The 22,911-nt window shown below is 42.3% G+C and overlaps 1 protein-coding gene across 9 annotated transcripts in view; it reads right to left on the bottom strand.

The window, feature by feature from the left end:
- The window catches only part of rapgef6 (Rap guanine nucleotide exchange factor (GEF) 6), a 125,317-nt gene that overhangs the window by 13,754 nt on the left and 88,652 nt on the right, over positions 1-22,911 (bottom strand). For 6 of the 9 annotated variants that reach the window (XM_062406030.1, XM_062406028.1, XM_062406032.1 and 3 more), the window contains 12 exons: positions 21,611-21,769; positions 20,684-20,836; positions 19,234-19,398; positions 17,873-17,980; positions 17,389-17,592; positions 16,001-16,109; positions 15,647-15,890; positions 10,074-10,231; positions 7,979-7,993; positions 5,050-5,290; positions 721-888; positions 400-615 (listed from right to left, as the gene is read on the bottom strand). In XM_062406030.1, coding sequence (XP_062262014.1) covers positions 400-615; positions 721-888; positions 5,050-5,290; positions 7,979-7,993; positions 10,074-10,231; positions 15,647-15,890; positions 16,001-16,109; positions 17,389-17,592; positions 17,873-17,980; positions 19,234-19,398; positions 20,684-20,836; positions 21,611-21,769 — 1,940 coding nt within the window. The remainder of the gene's footprint in view (positions 1-399; positions 616-720; positions 889-5,049; positions 5,291-7,978; positions 7,994-10,073; positions 10,232-15,646; positions 15,891-16,000; positions 16,110-17,388; positions 17,593-17,872; positions 17,981-19,233; positions 19,399-20,683; positions 20,837-21,610; positions 21,770-22,911) is intronic. The other 3 variants (XM_062406031.1, XM_062406029.1, XM_062406026.1) reach the window with 1 other exon arrangement.

Raw genomic sequence — 22,911 nt, forward strand, 5'->3', positions numbered from 1 at the left:
CCTCCGAGTTCAGCCAAACAACAAGAAGCAAGAGGAAATTAACATCAAGCAACTGTTGCTTTGGGAGTCGGGTTTTAAATGCAGAGTCTCTGTGCTCTGGGTGACTCGGGGCTGATTCAGTGAGACGGCAGGAGAGGGAAGGAGGGAGGGAGAGAGGGAGGGAGGGAGGAGGTGAGGATGGGTCTCTGGAGGATGTGAGGGAAAGAGGCGAGAAGCCAAAGCTCATTTGACACGAAAGCTGTCAGGGGACACGGTATAAAGACTAGCTGCCATCGCTTAACAAGAATACTGCTTTGGTGCTACTGCTCGACTAGATGATGAAACAATGTGACACCACACAATTTAGGAAGCCAATACACACTCACAAACACTTACACACTCACACAACAGTGAGCTCACCTTATGATAGCAAACATGGAGTTAAAGTTCTTGCACTCTCTGCAGTGCAGGGCGATCTTGATGTAGTGCTTGATGGTCTTCATCCTCTTCATGGAGTTGGGCTCCTTCAGGATCTCCGTGGCGACCCAGAAGGTCTCCTGGTTGATCACCTCCTCGAACTGTTTCAGATTTCTACTGCCCACTGACGATTCCAGTTTAAATAAGTCGTCCACGTACCTGGGTGCCACGACAAAGAACAACAGGTTTATTTCAGTTACAGCTGTGTGGCGTAGCATACAACATCCTGCATATTCTCAATCAAACGGCTAAACGACCACATACTCGGTAGACTCGATGTTCCTGAAGAGCTCAAAATCTCTCATGGAGAGCTGAGCAGCGACCTCCATGGTGCTGAGCTGCAGCAGAGTGATCTGACTCTCCCTGAGGAGGTCCTGGGCGTCCTCGTCCGAACACAGCGTCTCCGTCTCCATGTTGTTCTTCAGGTAGTACCTACAGGGCAGAGGACAAAGCCGGAAGAAGTTGCATTATTCTATGAGGTAAAAACATAATTTCAGTTTCTTTATTCTTTTAACAGCTCAGTTTCACAGATAAAAACTGTCTGGCTACATGAAAACCACAATGCAATAAAGGCATTTATGTTAATTATTTGATGAAGACTTATTTTGCTTTTTTTTCAAGAGTGTGTATTGTTTGAGAAACCACTTGATCAAAAGAAATGCTGAAAATAAAAAAGGAATTATTATGTCTAAGCCTTTAAATCTAAAGAATGGGAAGGGGATTAAGTGACAGTGACCATAAAGAGATAAAATACATTCATATCATTTCTATGATGGTAAAATGTGTGTGTTTAGAGCTACAGAAGAGACTTCGAGCTGCAGCATCTCCGCTGATGCTTTAATACAGACTGCAGAGGCAGACGAGTGGGTGGACAGGATCCAGTTTGTCAAGCGGCTGTATCTCTCCAAAAAACTCCAGATAAATCTCCTAGATGTTCCTCTCATTCAAATCTCATTTCAAATGGACACATTTTGCTTGTCCAGTTTAAGATTAGTTTGAGCAGAGGGTGAAAAATGCTTTGATTAAATAGACGGATTTGTGCCATATTTCAGTTTGGTGTAAAGAGGGACAGAGCAGAGAGAGGCTCTCAGCAACAGAGGGGTAAGAAGGATGACAGGCACATGAATGAGAGGGAAGAAAGGGCCATTTTTCTCTTAAGGTCCGATCTCCAACAGTTTTCTGGCAGCGCTTCGAGCAGAAAACCATCTCCTTACCCTCATTATGTTCATCTTTATGTTTATAAATCTAAAAACCCCAGCCCCAAGGGTTGGCATGGGTGTGACTTTAGATTTGCTTCTTGTTACTCTGCTGCAAGATCTGAAAAGAGCAGCAGCTAACTGATGCAAGGGTGTGAGTGAGGAAGTATATATTTAGTATCAAGCACAAGACTTAGTTCCTATTAGGAAAGAGGTCTTAACTTTTATGAAAGCTCACAAGCAGAACTGAAGACCTAAAGAGCTGCATCAGGCAGATTTAAGACATGTTAAGATTTCCTATGAACGTGTAGGTGCTTAAAATACACAGAAAGAAAATTGTAAATAGAAAGATCTGCAAGTTGGTAGCTAGGAGGAGAGAAGATGAGAAGAGAGAGGTGGTGAGGAGACGTAAGGGAGTACTAGATGAAGGGGAAGGAGACAAGGAAAGAGGAGTTGAGGTGAGACGAGAGCGAGGAATGGCCACAGGACGAAGGGAGAAGTGAAGAGATGAGGGGAAGTTTTAGAGTAGATTCAATTAATGATGTACAAAGTGGTGCTAAGTAGATCGGGGGCCCAAGCAAAGTGACTGGAACCAAGCCATTGGAAATAGCCAGTGGTGGTTTGTGGGTGTGTGTGCGTTATGTGCGTGGGCTCTGGATCCCCAGCTGCAACTGTATGTATTTTGGCAAAGTGGAGACTCACAGACCCCCTGTCAGTCATCTGAGGGGTGAGATCGAGGGGGAGGAGGACGGGGTGTGTGATGCAGGGAGAGAAGATGGATCAGCCTGCTGCTCCTGATAAATACAACTACTGCAAACTGTGCTGAATACATACTACATGTACATCCTGCTGACACGGCACAATGTGTAAGTGCACATACATATATAACTTTATAAATACTTCCAGTTTGACAGTGTGTAAGTAAGATAAACAAAATATACAATCTCTAAAGGCAAATACTTACTTTATTGCTCATAGCTCTAAAGTTAATCCTGTAAAGCCTACTGTTCAACATCAGGTTTAGCTCTCTTCACATTTTCATAAATCAATTCTGTGTATGAATATGCGGAAATCTGTTGGCGAGGGACACGATTTTTTGGCCGGAAGCCTTTTGGTTTCCGTTTCTACTTTGACCGATCACGTTTGAGCAGGCTTTGGTTGCCCGAAGGTAAACAGTCCGTTTGGAGCGCAAAAAAAAACAAAAATATACATTGAAATAAAGATTAGCCAAAATCGTCTGGAGTTAACACTGACAAGAAGCCTGACTTGTGTTTTTTGCATGGACAATGTTCAACTCGTTTTATCAAAGAAACCAGGCCTTAGACAGTGTAATGCGAACAGAAGACAGAGTCTAGGCCCAGATATTCGCTGTCGTCAACGGACGGCCCAAAGTATTGGCCGTTGCCCATAGGGATGCTAACTTGTGATCAGATGATAGCCGATGGACTCTGTGAATGCATAGTAAATGGGTCCTCACAGTGTTATTGGATATTGGATAGCTGATCGCTGTGTCTAAAGTCGGGGTCTGTCCCAATTCAAAGGATCCTCCAAATTCGGCCGACGAATGTGTCCTTCCACCCCTGAGCAACGGAGGCAGGCGGATCTTTCCCTACCAAATATGTAAATCCTTAGTCATCGGGAAATATGCATTAAATTAGATTTTGAGCTTGTTGTGTCTTTGTCTTTTACAACGTTTGGTGAGGTTGGTAGTTAAAAACTGCACCTTGCACACTACATGGGAGGTTATGCACTTCTCACATGTTAATATATCGAAACGAACTGGGTGGAAATTTGTTGTTTACCTCTGCAGCTCGGCCATCCATCAAACACACAAGGCAGAGTGTTAAAGCGAGAGTCTTATAGTGAGTGAGGGAGTGTGTCTGTGAATGTGTGTGACTGTGTCCACGCATGTTTGAGAATATATGCTTTAAATGCGAGTTAAATAAATGAATACAAATATTGACGACGATGTAAGTGCAGCACATGCGTGTCTGAATGGATATGAATGCGTGCCTGTGTATAAGGAAGTCTGTATCTGTATCTATGCCTGTGTGTGCATGCGAGCGTGTGTATGAATTATTCCAGAAGTGCCATGCTGTCTGCCGAGGCCTCCACCCCTGACAGAGGATGAAATATTTATGCTAACCTAGTTGGAGGGGGACTGATGAGAGACCACAGGAGGCGAGCGGAGAGGGAGACAACTGTGAAAAACTGACGGAGGAGTCATTCTAAAGCAGACTTCATGGCCGCTGTCCAATTATCCTTCATGTCCTACTAACTTTCATCTTAAAAGAGAACGTGTCTGGCATCGAGAAGACAGTGTGATGTGCAACAAACTGGCAGACGTCGAAAAGAAAACACACACTGGACGTGTTACGGTGCAACAAATTAAACACACACTTCATTCAACAGTTGCTGTTGTTGCAGTAAATGCAACAACTTAACAAGCACACATTCAACAAGCTCACTGTCAACTACAAGCGGGTTTTTTTGGGGGGTTTTAAACAGACAAACTTGTGGAAACATTTTTCCTAGCACCTTTAAGGGGTAACACCAGAAAAAGTAAAAACAAATCAACGTAGACTACAAGTCCAGTATCTGAAACTTGTATTTCCTTAAGTTACCAGCAGAGGGACGACTCCAGTGGTTGCCAGAATATGTCAGTTGCTGTAAGTCTTCGCGAAAATTAAGGTATCTCTCACATCAGAAAACATTTGTCTAAACACAGAATGGTGTTAATTTCGTTTATTTATTGGGATAAGGTTAATGTCAGATTAACAGCTACTAACGTCCAGTGGGCGCAGGTTGCAGTGTCTTTCAGCTCTCGGTCGTGTTCCACCTCTTTTTCTCTACTTAAGGTTACTTCCCTTTTTTTTTTTTTAACCCAAGATGGCGCTTGTCAAAATGCCGAACGCGACACCTCAAAACAGCAGTTCACAACCAATGGGTGAGGTCACAGTGGGTTGTGAGCTGCCACTTGGGTAGCGCCACTTGATCTATGTTTCCACTGAATTGGGCCAGTGGTTCTGAGCAGAGCTCCAGCTCCCCAGCACCTCGAGCATTGCAGTTTTTTCTTTTTCTTTTTTGATGATGATAAAATGATTTACAGCTCTGCAAAGCTACAGTGAGCGAACTAACTACATCTCGGAATAGTACCACGTGTCCCCAGGAACACGAGCCGCTGCTCGGGAGGAATTGAATCAATATACATGCACTAAACATGAACAACTTTCTTGTGGAGCTAAACTTGAACTTATATGGTCTCTGTGAATGGGGAATTGATGTGTTGTGGGAGGAAAGATAAGGCATATGCATCTTAGTGCATACACACATTCTGATTAATTCTAAAGTCAACCATTGGATTAAGTATGAGCAGTGTACTTCCTCTGCTTCTTACCTGCCGTTGAGTTGAATCCTATCAGCCAGTTTGGAGAGCTGGTCGGGCAGGCGCCGCTGCTTGATGACTCCCTCAGGGCTAACCGATACCTCACACAGGGAGTAGGTCTCCGGGGCTGCGAGGAAGCCAAACTCATTGACGGTGTGGGTGACCACATCCTTGGCAGTCGTGTCCTTACTGATAATGATGTAGCAGCTCTGCTGGTCGGCCTTGAACACCCGAATCACCTGGTCCGGGATGTCTGAGAGTGGAAGAGAAAAAACGGAAAGAGGGGAGCTGTCAGTGACTGGTTAGGGCTGGATGAGTTGAAAAATGAGTTGTCTGAGGAAAACTAAACGAAAGCAAAAATAAAACTAAATGTAATGAAGTCTGTGACAAGACAGTAATCGTTTGCCTGAATAATGTAACAATATTATGATTGTTAAGAAATGTGGTCTGTGCCAGTGATGACAGGAAAGCTGTTAAGTTATTATTTCCGTATTTAATCTTCATTAAATGACTAGGACGTTTTATGTGACATGACTCCTCTGCTCCGTACTCTGAACAGATTGTGCTGACTACTCTCCTGCCAAAAGCTCTGTGGTAAAGAAGCTAAATGAAAAAAATGCACACACAGATTCTGGTGTCATCATTGCCAAACTTTGAGATTCAAATTCAAACGATTTAAATTTATCAATGACATCTTTGTCCCAGCCTAGTGGATAAATATATGTGCTAAATTTCTATAACTCAAGCATTGACTTTTGGGGGGTTAAAAAGATTCCCCCAGAACTTATGGAAAGTTCTTGCAACGGTTCCTTGTTGTGGTGGAAAGTATTTGATGTAATTTTTGTAATGGCCTCACATGATGATGCCACACATGGCTGTATTAACTATTGCCCAGAACCAAACATTCACATAAAAACACTGACGTCCTCTTACACTGTGTTGAAAACAACATATTGTGGATGACAAGCCACGATCACTGACATCACAGTTTATTCAACCTTCACGTTAAACATGCACACAACAGCAAGAGAAAGACACATGCAGAGAGGATAAAGACAAGTTGCAGGGACAATGTGGACACAACAGGAAATAAGTTGAATTTTGTCTATTTTTAAAGCATTAATAATACTTCTTTTGGTAAATAAATAAACTGTATTGTATGATATAAAAGATAGAAGCTGTGCAAACTCTTTTCAGTGTGTGCGCGTGTGTTAAGATGACAATTGTGGGGAACCTTTAATATCGTCATTACAGCAGCAGCACAACAACAGCCATTAACTGACTGCTGAAGACAAAGCCGATTATAATAAGGTTAGAGCAAATGCTGATGATCCTTCACATAGGCTTGTTTGTGCTGCATCTGTACTGCGTCTCTCTGTGTGTGTGAGAGAATGGATGACAGATCAAGGAGAGAAATTAACGGGGAAATGTCACTGATCGTTTTAAATGCTTTAGTAATGTATAAAATAACTTCCAGAAGGTAAATAATGTGGGACAGAGCCAACAAACATGCACTAAAGAAGCTGTGGCCAGCTTTCATCAGTCGTATACAGGATCGATGCCAGGTTCAATTTTAGAAAGCATGACCTTGGTCAAGTATTGTGGCGGACACCGATAGAGAAGCGATAACACCTCTGTTGTGAGGACTGATCTCCACTATATTGTTACCTCTGCCAGGGAGTTTATGTTTTCACCACTTTCCCTTTATTTTTAATTTTCGGCAAGATTACATTAAACTAATGAATAGCTTCCGACGAAACTTGGTAAAAATGATGGGACATAAAGAAACCATTGAATTTTCTAACGTATCAGAAGAAAGTGGGGTGATTGGATTTTTTGACTTTCTTTAACTTTTTCATTGATTTCTTAGAAAGTAATTCACTAATCATTTGAAAATCAGGCACATCTTTCCTAACACGTTTTCTGCGTTGCAGCAGCCGAGTTGTCTTTGGTTCTGTGCAGCAGGGTGGTTGTGAGGGTGGGCCGAGCGGGAGCTTAATGCTTTGTGTCTCATTAGCTGTGATTTGTGATTAGAGTGTGGGAAGGTCTCGTCTAAATAGCTGGCTATCATATCCAGAGGGTTGGGGGGGGATTGTGGGGGAGTCTAATCGTGTTTAATCCTCTGGACAAGCTGCGACATGACCTGCACACTGGAGGACAATCGCTGCCCACCCACCCGGCGGAACGTCCAATCAATCATTCGCTTTAATAAGGCATCGTTCATTTTCATCAACACCATGGAGTTTGTTTTCAATGGAGTGAAGCCAGAGGAATTCTATACAGGAGGGAATAAACATTTGCAGACTCAGCACTATAAGAGAGGCTACACACTTCCCACAAGCCTCCTACTCCCCCTTCCCACTGTTCGCCAAAGCTTTTCCCAGTCACTCCATCATACGGTCGGAAGACATTAATCACAAGTGAAAGCAGCCAGAGCACAGGAGGGCAGCGGATGATGGCTTCAAGTGCTCAGAGGAGAGTGATGTGGAGTAGTTAGGGGTTAAACTCAAGGCCTCTGACAAATAAACACAAAACTAAAACGCTGCGACTCATTTATGTGTATTCATGTATGTTTTTCGAGGATAAGAAAAGAATCCATCTTCATCTTACCATTAAAGTTGAAAGGTTTTCTAGGGTTTAGCAATCACACCCTTATCTAACAGGACTACTTCTACTTGTTATATTGTTACAAAGGCAAAAGCGATCAAAATGGTCTTCTGAAACTCACAGTGTGTTCTCAAATGTAAAAAAAGCACACAAAAGGAAGAAGCATTAACACAATTTAAGGCCAAAATCCAGAGTTTGAGGGATGCACTTCATGGACGCAGAGATGCAACAGAGGTAGAGGGGAAAAAAACGAAATCAAAGAGGAATAAAGACATGGGGGGGAATATTTGCTGGCGTGCAATCAAACAGTGGTATTGAAGGTATTAATACTTACAGTATAGTCCAAGGGCTTGGCAAGCAGAGAGGAGAGAGAGAAACCACAGTGAATACAAGAGTGAGAGAGCGTGTGGGTGGTGCACAGGGAGAGACAGTGGTCGGAAACATCGTGACAGAAGAGAAAAGGAGGGAAGACTGGTAGAGTTTCTGCTTAATCTGTAATGTTCATGGGAAACCAGAGGGGAGCATGACTCATCATGTCCACATGAGAACATCTGTTTAAAATCACAGCGACAGAGACGCAATAGCAGAGCTGGTAGAGAGAGAGTGGAGGAAAAAAGAAACAATGACACAGAGAGGAGAAAGACCGGAGAGCAAACTGAGGATCAAAGATATGAAAATGTTAGACAAGTAGTAGTGGTTGTTTTGCTTTTTCCAGTTGTCTAGTTAGGGGTGGCTGTTGCTCAGGAGATAGAGCGGGTCGCCCACTAACATCAAGGTTGGCGGTTTGATTCCCAGCTCCTCTAGTTCAAATGCTAAAATGAGACGCTGAACATAGCCAGGTCAAAGTGTGAAGGGATGAATGTAACCTACAGTGTAAACTGCTTGAATTGGTCGGTAAAGACCAGAAAAACTACTGTGTACATAGAGTACTGGGTTTTGGTAAAGTAAAGAAGTTATTATCTTGTATTGTGACACGATTTTTTACAGATTTCCAATGTTCTACACACCAAAAATTAATTAAAAAAATGAATTAAGAGGAATCACTATTGGAAATGATAGCTCAGAATAAGATGTAGCTACGGACAAACTACATTAGAAATATGACACGCCCACACAATTTGAATTAAATAGAGAGTTAATAATGAAAATGAAATATATTCATATGTCAGATTTTATCCTAAACATGAAACTAAATGGCATCTTCACTTGGAACCTGTCCAAAATCCTGAAAAAGAGCTCAGACCAACTCAAGACGATATAGAATGAAACTGACTTGTCACTGGCAGCCATGCTGCTCATACTGGCCAGGAGAGGGGTGATAGTGGTGCTTCTGAGCTTCCTCTTGTCTGTTACTTTAATTACAGGTGGGAGTTTGAAGAGGCTGTTCTATCTTCTACTGTTTAATGTGCCAGAGCGCTGAGGGAAACTTGGGAACTTGATATAATGGTGGTTGATTAATGAGGCCCAGTTGGTGTGTGTGTTTTTGTTCTCTTAAATAATAAAAATAAATAAAACACGTATGTGATGTATAGGTTTGCGCACAAGGGGAATGTGAGTTTGTGTATGTGTTGCTCAATGACAAATAGGTGGTGGAATAAATTAGGATCATATTCACTCACTCCGCTCTCTTTAACCTTTAGCTTTCTTGTTCTACCCTCAATCTGTCTTTCAGTCCCATTAACACACACACACAGGCACACAGCTCCATGTTAGTTTTAATAACTATGAGCTCAGAAAACCACTCTTGACAGGAAAGAAATAAATAAGCCCTTAAGTCCAGGAGGTTAATTACCCCAGGGTATGTGCATGTGTGTTTGTGAGATTGTGTTGAAGAGAGTGCACACCTATGTTGTAGACTACCCACTCCTTGCTTGAGTTAGTCACTGTGTGTTCCTTTGTTAGCAGAAGTCGTTTTGAGGAGTTTGATGAAAAAGCAGAGGCATGGTGTTCATGTTTGAGACAACACAGACAACACACTAATACGGCTGCTTTATGTGATTATATGACAGCTTGTCTGTCCACAGTGAACACCGGAGTCCTTGGATTTCATCGCTCAGCGAGACTGACGGAAGACCAGTAGGACAAACTGCGTCAGGAGAGAAGTGCTCAAGGCCATGATGGCCATGAACAACTGTCAATGGGTATAATGGAAATGTTGTTGCTCTTAAACCCAAAGAACTTTCAGTCGTTTAATACACAAATAGGAAAACGGTGTAGTACTTAGTTGACAGGAATGAGCTAGTTTATCTGAGTAGATTAACCAACAAACTATCAAATGCATTAAATAAGAACAATGACTATACAGAAACTATTAGCATCCCATGTGCTATTTGTCAATTTTGAAAAGGCTGACGACAGATAAAAAGTACAAAAGAAGAAAAAGAAAGTAGATTCTCATCCTCCTCAAGGAGTCAACATGTTCTTCTCACCTGCAGGGTTGGAGAAGTCGAGGACGCTGGGGGCCGGCTGCAGCAGGTCGGGGCTGCTGGACGACAGGTTGCCGGGGATGGGCATGATGGCCACGCTGTGGCGACACTGCTTGGTTCCCACAATGCTGTCATCTTGGGACTGACCCATGCCGCCATCACTGGAGGAGATGAAGGACGAGAAGGAGAAGGTTGGAGTCGGGAAAGAAAGGATGGAATTAGAGGATTTTCTCCATCATGCAAACTGCATGTTCTTAATTAAACTTTTAAGCTTATATTTTGCAGCAGTAGACATTCGGAAAAAAAAAAAAATTTTGAAGCACAGGTATTAGAATTACCTTATTTCCGTTAATCTTGAGAACATATTGAAATCATAACTCATAACCCCTGTAGGAATGAAATATCAGGAGATTTAATCGAAATGTCTACTCTTGCAGAATAGCAACACCATATTTTAATATCACTATATTGGTCTTTTAATATGCAGCAGCGACACGGCTGAAATTCATCCATGAGGTGGTTTCATGAATGGCAGGAACTGATAAGGAGCATTCGCAGGTAGAGACGCACAAGTCACGCAAAGACACACACACGCGACACGATGACACTGGTATACACAAGCAGACACAACAGTGGAGCACAAACAAAAAGTCCTGAGTGTTTGAGCTCATTCAGATGTTTTCCTATGACTCGTTTCTGTTTGTACATCTGTTTGTCAGCTCTTGTTCTTTAATGTATTTGTGTGCGTGTGTGTGTGTGTGTGTGTGTATGTGTGTGTGTGTCTGTGTCCAGCTGTTGGCCATATTAAAAGGCTAAACTGGGCTTGAGAGACTGGCGCCTTTCTACCTGGCTCCTCGGCCACACTCGGGGGGAATGCAAACATCAACCTTTATATTAATGGCCTCATTAGAATTACTGAATCTGCAAACATGTGGTGGAAATGGCAACTCTTCTGAGACCATCCCACAGAGTGATTCTGAATAGCTCTGCATCAAATGATAAATGTGGCCGTCTAAAAGGTTAGATAACATATCGGTAGCTTTTAAATATTCTAAACAAAAATTCTTATGAGCTTAAACAGCATCTAGAATTGGGTTTTATATTTTGAAATTTCAAGTGGGCGTATTCAAAGTATATCAGACTGAAAATAAACTATGAACATAATAAGAACAAAAGAAGGAAAGAAAATAAAGCAATATGATCTGATAACATCCCAACTTACTGTGCGCATCTGTACCATAGATTGTAAATAAAGATGGAGGACACATCTCTAATTTCTCCAACTATCCAGAAATTAAGCCAAAATATCTCTGATACGAACTCTAGTTTACTGAAAATAAACCATGTGTTGCATTGGAAAAGAACAAAAGCACAGTTCTCAAGCCCTTAAGTCTTAAAGCCTGCAGTTATTCAATTGGTAATTTCTGCAACATCCCTGCAACTATACTTTAGGCTGAGTAACTCAAGAGGCTTAGAAAATTCATAAGTTTATCTGGAGGGTTTAAATGTGAATTTGGAGAGAGGCAACACGTTTAAATCTACAGATTCAGTCCTTGAGTCATGTTGCAGAAGGCCAGCGGTGGTGGTTAGTGCTTGACTGCATGTGTGTGAGTATCCTGCTGTGTTGTGCACATCTGCAGATGGATACTGAACCACACGGTTTGAGGATGAGGGGAGTTACACAAGAGGTCTTACCCAAACAGGCCCCTGAAGCAGCAGAGAGAGACAACATTGAAAAGAAAAAGAAAACAGAAGATAAAAGATAAAAAGCAAGTGTAGAGCTCAGTTGAAGACTCAACTGTCTGCAGAGCCACAGTGCTCATGTCTGAGAGACAAGGCCTCTTATCACAACACAAACACACACATGTAGGATCGACAAAAAGTACAACATTTAGACAAGTTTGCTGAATTCAACTTTAACATTTCACAATGCCAGCTAAGATTTATATATAAAGCACATGACAGGAAACTGCAGGATGAACGGGAGAATTAACTGAGCTGTACGGAACACATTCACAAAAAATGTATAATGATGAGTCAGCAAAAAGCAGGCATTAGGATTAATGACAGCTGCTAAAACAATTCTCATGGACTTTATGTTCATTGATTACTAGTTTAATTAACAGTATTTCAGATGTCAAAGCCAGGTTTTCAAAAGCCAAAAAACTCTACACTGAAATATCTTAGCTACAAAAATTAAAAAGAGCTGCTATGGTCTTTAAATCAATACCTATAACAGCTAAATTATTTCCTGAGTAATGCTTCTTGCAGGTGGAGCAGCAGCGCAGCAGTGAGCATGTAGCAAAAACTTAATACATCTCGTAGGGTGATCACTTAACGCAATAGATACTGTGCCGCGAATCGATGTTTACGGCTTGTAACTGTGTCACAATGGAGTGGGGAGAATGAAAATGACTTCAGCCTGAGCCCCCTCTGACTATTTCTTTGTAATCTTTGGAATCTAAATCACCTGGGTTAGTCAATATGGGATCTGTGTGTCTTAGTGGATACACGGGGCGGGACAGCTTAATTGGGCAGAAAAACGACTTGTTCATTGCCAGTGTGTCCTTGTCACATAAAATCCCAGTCTGAAGTTGAGCGCAATGTCAGCCAAGAACAGAGGAGAGCAGCAGCAGCAGAGAGAGAGTGGGGTTGTGTACGTATGGAAGCTGGGAAATGGAATCTGAATAGGAATTTAGATTTTGAAAGGATAAGTGTTACCTCTGCCATGGAGGCTTTGTTTAGACCCCTGTCTTTTTGTTTGTTTTTTTGTTTGTCAACAAGGACATTGGAGTTTTTAATGAATCTGGCACATTTATGGGAGGGAAATCTATGTGTGTGCACGTTGCTGCGGCTTCATTGAATTGAAGGAGACAGTTGTTGGTTTGGATCTACCGAGTGCCATTCTAGTCCAAAAATAAAATATAATTTGCTCTATTAGTAATTTGCCAGGTGATGATCTTCACAGATGTGTGTGTGTATGTGTTCTTCCAGGTGGAGATTATTGGAAGCACGTTAATGGAGAACTTTACCAATAAAATAAAAGTGATTAGAAGTTGGTCAGCATAGTCATTTTTGTCCAGAAGGTAATGATCTGGCCAGATAATGCCAGATTCACAAAGTGAGCTAAGCCATTGAACACATGGTAAGAGACTGACTGTATTATAGTAATGATGGTAACGGCTTGAATCTTTGTGATAGCCTTGTGTGTGTGTGTCGCATGCTTTATAATGGCGTGATATCTTAAATGAAGCTGTCCTGAGAACAGCCTGTGCTTCACACACACACATCCAGTGGAAAATAGTCAACACTGCCTCCCCTCAAAACTTCCTCCCACAACAAGCACTGATAAATCCCAATTGACCCACATCACCCATCTCATCTGCAGCCCCTTTAATCAGCCATCAGTTCCTTTGAAGCGCAGAGTGGTTTCCCTGGTGCCAACTTGCAAAAATAAAAAAGCAATGAAAGCCCTTGTTCGGTCGATAAGTAGAAGGCAGCGGAGAGCTTTTGGAAGCGGGGCACTGAGCCGGATCAATGGCCCTGTGATAGCGTGGTGCATTATGAGAACGGAGCACAATCAGTTTTCATGCAAACTGTGAGGCATGGTGGACGTAATCGCTGCGGCGCTGGAAAGCTGAGACGTGTAGGGACGTGAAAGTGTCATTTTGCAAGTGTGTGTGTTTGTGCGAGAGAGTTAACGGAGTGTGAGTTAGTCCTGTAATTGACAGGGAAAGAACAGCGTCTTCTCTCTCCAGCGCTGACACAGTATGGAGTTTAATGAGGCCTGGAGAGGCATGAAATGATGAAATGAAATCAAGTCTGGATCTGCACGTTCCGGGTGGAATATTAAATGTGAGCTGCCACCTGCACAATTGCTTCCCATCGCTCCAGATGCTCCCAGTACAACGGCTAGTTACGGATGATGACAACAGCGGTGGTTATATGATGATTATGGCGACAATGACGATGACAACGCGGCCTGAAACATTTTGATTATGTGGCTGAAAACGAACTGACAGGCGATGTTGAAAGAGTGAAACAAGTGCACTATATTGGTAGATAACCATTTGTTAGAAAGAGTAAGAATAAATGTCATATTCTCAGACATACTCTTGTGCAACCACATCTTGAAATGGGACAGACCTGCAGACCTGTTAGTCCCCAACACCCCAGTACTGGATGTGCTGAGGGGTCCTCAGGCAGAGGTCTTTTATCTGTCCCCTGAAAGCTGCTGAAAACTAAAAAGGACAGAGTGTTTGCAGTCAGGGCGCTGACACTCTGGAACGATCAGCCCGAGGAAATCTGGTCGGCAGGCACAGGACATCTCTAAGTCTCTTCTTCAGACTCTTCTATCCGAAAGTCTTTCCTAACTTTTCCGCAGTTTAAAATTCTATTTCTTTTCTTTTCTCTTTTGAAATATTATTTCTATTTTTGTATTTTTATCGGTTTTCGCTTTGGCTTGGATTTAGTCGCCAAATCACTTCAATCTATAAATCTAATGATATCAAATCCACTATTTGTCTCCTGCTATTTTGCTGCCTTGAGAAGCACAATGTAAAGTGTTTTATAGATAAAAAGGATTATCATTATTATATTTTACTGTGTGTTTCAACTTAAAAAAAAAAATGTAGGTAAGGATTATAGAATTAGGTGAAATTGCTCAATTTCCTACTCAAGGCTGAAATGTGCTTCTCTGTCACATTGTGTGGTAAAATAAGCAGTTTGGTTTATCGGGAATGCTAAAGGCTTAGATTTCTGCTCACGCCGCTAATATTTCCCGCCTGCAGATGGTCACAGCTTGATACAAAACCGCCACAGAGAGAGCAGAGCTGATCCGGCCAACTTCCTTTAAAGTGCTTTTTCATGGAAGAGTTTTTAGATTCAGGTGTGAGGTAGAGAGTGAATCCACTTGAACTTGCATCTTTTAATGCTCCCCTGTGAGAAGTTCTCCCTCGTGAGATTCACTTCATGCCGCATTGCGTTTGTTGCTCATCATTTGACAGTATTTTAAATGCACTTGTAGTTTAAGCTGTTAGGGCCACATCTGTGCTGTAAAATAATTCAAGATACATGTCCATCACTCGAATACGACTGTATGATTGTGTGAAGACCAAGTATTGCTTTTTTTATTTGCAGTCTCTCTCTGTCTCTCTGTGTTGGCTTCTCTTTGCTCTGATCAGATACACACTAAAAGATCAAGTTTGAAGTGGTGACTAGGACAAGGCCCATTAAGACATTGTGTTCCCCACCAGTCACTTCCAGGCCATTTCCAAGCTGCTGCTCTGCACACAGCTATAATCCTGATTTTATAACAACAACATCATCTGACAAAAATCACTAAACACAACGGCTGTTAAGATGCAAATGGCCAATGGGGAAACTCTCCACTCTCAGCCAGCCGACCAATGGTGCATCACAAGTCTATCTTTCACACAGACATTCTGGTAAGAAGTGCTGGAACATAATAAGTCCAGCTAAAAAATACATTTAAATTGGAATATGTTACTTTTGATTCATTTATTTGACGCTGTACGTAATGCTTCATGCTGCAGTGTTCACACCGATCCTCTTACCTGAAAGGTTTGGGTGGCAGGATGGTGAAGCGCGTCTTCTCCAGCATCTTCCGGATCTTGTTGCGTCCTCCTGATACGGTGTTGGCCTTCATTTTCCTGGTGCTCTTGTGGTCCGTAGAGAACTCCATGTCCCCTGGAAGGTCGGGGATGGAGAATCGGTTCCCTTTTTTCTCCTGGATCTTGGGAATATGAGGGACGCCATTCTTCTTCTCATGCACGATTCTACTGAGGAGCTCTTTGAAGACTAGATGGGTGAATGTGCAGAGAGAGGAGAAAGGAGGATTGACCATCAACTAGAATAATTAGATAGGAGGTATTTGTGCTGCTCTGTGTGATTGAGAGCAAACCACTCACCAAATATGTTGGTCTTAGCCGTGAGAGAGAGGTGAGTGTTGTTTCTCAGGATGTCAACAGCTTTGGAGAAGGAGATGTTCTCGAAGTTCTGACCATTGATCTCCATGATCTGAAACAAGGAAGATGTTCATAGCAGAATTGAATTAAAAATGGCTGAAGCACAGTGACAGACACAGGTAGACATGGACCGTGTAGGGATTTGTTTGGACCCCCCCCCCCCCTCCCCCTATCCTCCCCTGACATCTAAAATACATCATTTATATTCTGCTTCGCTTTCATGACATTAGGTTTCTGCACTCAGCAAATATGTAAGCACCTAACTAAATGCAAAGAGTGAAAAATGTATATCCTGTCCTCTTGAATAACACAAAGAAATGAGGTATGCGGCAGAGTGTGGCTAATGGCCAGAATTATTTGACCACATTCAATTCACACCACCTTTAGAGGAGATGAATCTGTAGTTTGCACTAATTAACATATAGAAAAAGAAGCAGTCAGCAAGAAAAATAGCTGTTTCAGGTACTATAGATCGTTTTAAAGCATGAATGTGAAAGCATCGGACCTGCATCAAAGAATCAAGAGTAGGAACATGAGTAAAGTTGTATACGTATGCATCACCGATGACTGCAGGATATAAGATTGTTCCTTCTAGCAGGGACCTCCTATTAGGAGGGTGATCCCTAAGGAGGGATCACCCCCTAAGGAGGGATCACCCTCCTTAGGTGCATATATTATGCTTTAATTGTTTTTCATAGTTCCAGACTTTATGGAGTACACTAATGAACTGTGCTCTTTAAATAAGATAATTAGTCAATTTAAATTAAGTTTGTTTCACTCCAATGCGACGTTTGTGATCTTAAAGTTGTTGTATTAGAAAATGAAGCAGGTCAACTATCAGGACCTCCCTTTCCTGTATCTGGTTCCATTTCCTAAATATTGACCAGTCTCCTGATTAAATCTCCACTTACCCTAAAACTGGCTTATTCAGTATCTTACTCTTCACATTGAAAATGCCCATCCTCAACCAAGTCCAAGTGTGAGGTGTATGAATGCTTTTGGACATTATAGCTTGCTTTGGGCAGATCTGTGTCTGACCAACTTGCCACAAACAGAATAAAAGGACTTGCTACAATAGTGATGGAGCAAAACTTTGGTTTATGAGTGCGAGTGAAGTACAACGGACAACCACACTGGCCCATAACCACCACTTGCAAGGGTTTCTCAGGTTGAAACACATATGGGCTTTAAAACTGCTTTTTTCTCTAAATGAAAACACAACCTGAATACTTAAAGGGATTTTTTCTTCTCATTCAAAGCAGCAGCATTGCATCATATCATAAAGCATGATGCTGCTTTATGGCACATAATGTTGCATGACGTCTTCTCACCTGATCTCCCCGCTTGAGTCCAGCCTCTGCAGCCTTGCTCCCTTCCTCCACCGACTCCACAAAGATGCCGAATCCTCGCTCGCTGCCGCCCTGCACGCTGAAGTAGAGCGGCGACTCCCTGGACGCCTTCTGCAGAGTGATCTGACGCCACTTAGCCTTGGCAGCGCACGCTATGTTCAGGAGCCGCAAATGGCCCTTCATTTTCTGACGAGAGAGGAAAATAGGAAAACGATGAGCATTGGGAGTCCTGCATTTAAACTGTCTTTCGTCTCCAAAGGTACGCATATACTTGTAATGTAAATCAACTGGCAAAGGTCATCATGTTGTAAATGCATTGAGTTGATTTGAAAAGCAGTTTGGTTTCGCATGAGAACACAAATAGTAACAAGATAATCGTCTTATCTGTTCTTATGAGATTTAGTGAAGTAGCATTTTCGGACATTCTTGTTTTAGCTATTTAAAGAAGTTTGCTGTTTGAACTTACCGATACTTCTAGATTTTTCTCAAACTCCTCCAGAAAGCGTGTCATTGCCGGGTCCCCCTCAAAGTCATTGAAGTGGTTGTTGACCCACAGCAGCACTATTCTCGTGACCTGTTGAGACACAACGAGAGCTTTATTTAGCCTGTTTGCACAGTTCCTGTAACAAGTTATTTTAAATTTCCCGTTCTGCAAAAGGACCTTGAATTATTTCACTGTGACCTGTTCTGTGAAGAAATACGTCGAGAGCGCTTACTGAGCGGTTTTGTTGTAGATATTGGGTCAGAGTTGACTGTTAATAACATGTCAGGGCGTCAGGAACTGGAAGTTCTGTGTAGTGTTCAATGACTAGTTGTTAAGCAATGTGTGTATATATACATGCACTATATATACATTCATACATATGTGTATGAACATATTGAATTTCAGCGCTGTTGATTTGATTCCTTCCAAATAGCTCCATCCATCTTTATTTTCTGGGATGATAAATAAATACAGTCTGTAGTATCTATTAATACATAACAAACAGCAGGAATGATAAATATTGACCATACACACAGCTGTAGAGAAAACACGTTAATGGACAGTTTATAAGAAGAGAGATGTAAAGCAAAGAACATTCAGAAGCAATCATGTCATCAAATTTACACCAGTGGCAACATTGTTCTGAGATTCGTAAAAGGTCAGAGCGGGAACCGATACATCAACACAGAGAATCAATCAAAGTCCCCTTTCTCGTCTCTCTTTGGTTTTTCATCCCTTCTCGCTCCATATGTGGCTACTTCCCCCGCTGCTCGGTCTGTACCGGATTAGATCCTGTTTAATGGAGCTGAAAATTATAAGCTTGAATGACAACCACATAAAGACTATTGACGGTACAAGACTAATCTTAGGTTAAAGCTGTTATGGACAATGGGAGTGTCAGGCATGAACAAATCGCCACCGGGCTCAAGGACAGCTGAGCAGGCTGAACGTGTATTGATTGGCATGTAAGCGGCACGACACGTGAATTCCCATGAACGTGCAGGAATATGTGTGTTGTTAGAGACTGTTCCTTATACATGCAGATGAATCTGGATAGCGGGGGGAAGTGGAGACACTATGTCCATCTTTATACTCAGCCTATGGTGCAGATTCAAATGTGTGCATTCTCTCACTTATTGTACAACCAAATCCGAGGACCCTCATTAACATTATACATTCCCAAGCCCTGAGCAACAAACCCTAAACCGGAAGCTAAATCTCATCTTAATCATGGAACCATCAAACAGCCCTTCAGACGAGGAGGACTAAATTAAATGTCCTCACAACAATGGCTTAGAATTAAACAGGAACAAGGACAGCAGTAAAAGCACAGAAACACTCACCGTGTCCCGGAGACTGTCCACATTGAACCACTCCAGCAGTTTCCTGCCGACCTCCATGGGATTTGACAGAAAGGTCCTGTAGGTCAGCAGGAAGTCTTCGATGTACGTGGGGTCGACCACCGACGGCTCCTCCACCAGGTGCATGATCAGACGCTCCGGGGTTCCCTAGGGTGAAAAAGAAACACAAGCATGGGCACACGGAGAAAAACATACGGTGCACGCTGATCCATGCACGTATTGGACAGCTGAAATTACACAAGGGCAAACGTAATCTATACACACACAAGAACACATGCACAGGCCAACTTGAATAGACTATGTCAACATTAATCAGAAAAGTGACACGGATATAGAATATAAAGATGTTGCTGTTGAACTGAAGTGTCAGTCACCAATCGATAAAGTAAAGAAACACACACACACACACACACACACACACACACACACACACACACACACACACACACACACACACACACACACACACACACACACACACACACACACACACACACACACACACACACACACACACACACACACACACACACACACACACACACACACACACAGAGACACTCCCCTACACAAACAAAGAATGCACAAACGCTTTTGTTGCAGAGAATTATGCAACAAACACCTTAAATACCAGATACTCAATTCCTGATATTAAAGTGGTTTGTTTACATAACAGAATATATTCAAAATGACAGATGTACAACCCTGTTTTTGTTAATGTCACAAGAGCAGAGGTTTCAGGGGGAAACACTCCATTTGACAGGGAACAGAAACCAGAGAGGCATCCACTTTTGTCTGACACAGACGAGAACAAAGCCAAAAACAGAAGCGGTAACGCTAACACTTGTGAATTGACTCATCTCGACTGGATGAGCTTTTGGAGCCAGCAGCCTTCCTCGGAGTGGCAGCCAAAAGAATCATTCAGACCCATTATCCGATCAATACATGTCTGCCTGGAGAGGCTCGAGGAGAGGATCAAAAGGCCTTTGAGCGTGTACAAGAAAATGCTCTGGCAAACACAGATGTCTCTCAATAATCAACTAAGAACACAGAACAGCTGCATTGATGTTTTTTGCAGGATTCTGTATATGATTCATGATGATGGGACTCAGATCAAACTACGGCATTTCAGTGTATATAGGACACAATACTGGAAAAAGTTTTTCAGGTTTACAAAGTAATATGAAGATTACAGGGGGATTAAATGTTTTTATTAGTTTACTGGTCTGAAGCTTAACTTTTTACCTTAGACCTTAAACCTTCCTTGTATCTCTACCTGATGAGGATACGATTCTGCACAAGGTTAAACTGTTTGAATTCATCCGTCCTTTCGCACCTTCACACTTCAGAGGAGCAAAATGCTTCCTAGAACACTGATCGATCTCCGGCTTCCTTGAAATCTCACAACACGTCACTTTTGAAAACTACTGACCTTGATGACGATGTGTCCCTTCCTGGTCCCGCTGCGGTCCAGTTCACGGTGCTCCTTCACCATCACGATCTCCCCCTCCTCCTCCACCTTGTGCATGTTCTTCTCCACATGGTTGAGGATGCGCCAGTAGTCCTCCTGGGCGATGCACACAAACTGGTCGAGGATGACATGGGGACAGCGTGTGAACTTGTAGTAGAGCAAAATGTTGCTCCGTACCACAGTCGGGTACTCGGACAACAGCACAGACGAGACATTAGGTTTTTTGGAGAGAGGCATGGGATGGAGCGATGAATGGAGGTAGGTCCACAGCACTGTTTCTCTCACTCACTAAACAAAATAAATAAGTATGGTCGTCCAAAATCCGCTCATCTGCCCATTTTGCAGAAGCATCTTTTGACACAACCTCACACTTCAGTTAAACTAACTTCCTGTTCTGTCAAACTGAAGCGAAAGCGTCAAGACATGACTTTTCACTTGCTGCGCTTCCCTCGACTAAATAAAAAGTTTCTGCATTTGTCTCTCTGAGCTCTGCCTCCGCAACTTCCTGTCTATCTTAAGACATAGGAAATAATGCGTGTGTTGAGGGAACTGAGCAGTCTGGTCAGAGAGTCACCACAAGTAATACTCAGTTTGTACACCTTTTTTAATCAAGGAGCTTAATATGTCAGTTCTACATCAAGACTGGCTTCCTGTGAACAAATTGCAAACACTATTCACAAACACTATCAGAGAAATACACTACTTCATGACAATGCAAAATAGATTTGTCAGATTTGATGTATGTATTTTAAAGACAATGCTAATAAAACTTTCTATTTCAACCTAAATTCCCTTTCCAGTAAAGGTTACAGTAAGGATGTAAATGCACATAAGATTATTCAACAGTTAATGAGTACTTTGTTTTTTGTCTTTATTTCTCATTCTTACCTGACAGTCGTCCCCCTTGGTGCGAACTTCTCCGTTCATGTACTGTTTGTCCAAGGAGGGTGAGATCCCGAAACTGTTGCCCATACAAAGAGTCTCCACTCTTGCTTCTGGGTGGCTGATCTCAACCGCCCCATTCAGGATAACATACCAGAGGTCCAGCTGCAGGAGAGGTGCACGGAAACGTCAGAATAATCCAATATACAACGGCAAGCATTAAAAGTCTGCAGAGATTATTAATGCTCCTCTTTCTATCTTGTTATTGCTCTCCTTACAAACTCCTCTTGTATTAACAAGGTAGTTGTTAGTAGAAGTCAAAACGCCAACACCCTATATTGTTGGAATTAAAACATCTGATGTAAAGCATCGCCTGTAGCTGCACAAGAATGACATTAATTCCATGTAGTTTATTGAGCGAATGACGTGTGTTGTGATAGGTGTGTTTGACTGTAGTGGTGGAGACTGGAGAGGTTTTGTGTTTCTAGCGGCGGCTTTTGACAAGTAGATGCTGGCAGGCAGAATATAATAAAAATCTTTCATCCATCCAGAGTGTGAGTGAATGGCTGAATGAGCCCTGGGCCAACTCCACAACTATCTATTCCTCCCCATTGCATTTTGTCTCTCACCGTTTCCCACAGAGAAAATCAAGAATTCCCTCATCGCTCCTCATTTCTCCTCTATTCTTTTTTCCATGTCAGCCTTTCACTCTTGTTCTTGCCCAGCAGTGATGAAGTGGTAAGAGGTGAAGCGAAGTAATCAACCATCGATATTTGTACACAAAAGTGCTCTAGATGCTATTTTCACGAAGTCCGCATACAATAAAGTTTCTCATTGCATATAAACAATAATATTTCATCATGAATATTTATGGAAGACTGCAAAGGAAGGTAAGCTCCTATTTGTCAACTTCACATTATATGGATAGAAGAGAAAACTTGCTGGTTTCCCTTGTGGTCCTTTCTGCCATTTTCTCTTCCGTTCTGTCCCCTGAAGCACTTCCTACTTCTATTTGACCACTTCAGACCTTTTATTCCCTGCCTCACTCTCTTCTCTGAGCAGATTCATGTTCACTTGTGAGAGGAGCCGGGCTCTTCACTTTGACCTTCAACCGGAGTCCACAGAGAAAAGGTGGCGGGGAGGAGACCTGTCTGTCAACTGACTCGACACAGGCAGTGGTGAGGCACATACATGCATGGCTATGTGCACTGCCTGTTCATAGATGCTGTCTGTATGGATCTGTCTCACTGATGCCGATTTCTCATCCTCCTGAAGCTTTAGCATCCGCCAGTTCATTGCCATTTATC

Source organism: Platichthys flesus, chromosome 15, assembly GCF_949316205.1.
Source record: "Platichthys flesus chromosome 15, fPlaFle2.1, whole genome shotgun sequence".
In the NCBI taxonomy this organism is placed as follows: Eukaryota; Metazoa; Chordata; class Actinopteri; order Pleuronectiformes; family Pleuronectidae; genus Platichthys; species Platichthys flesus.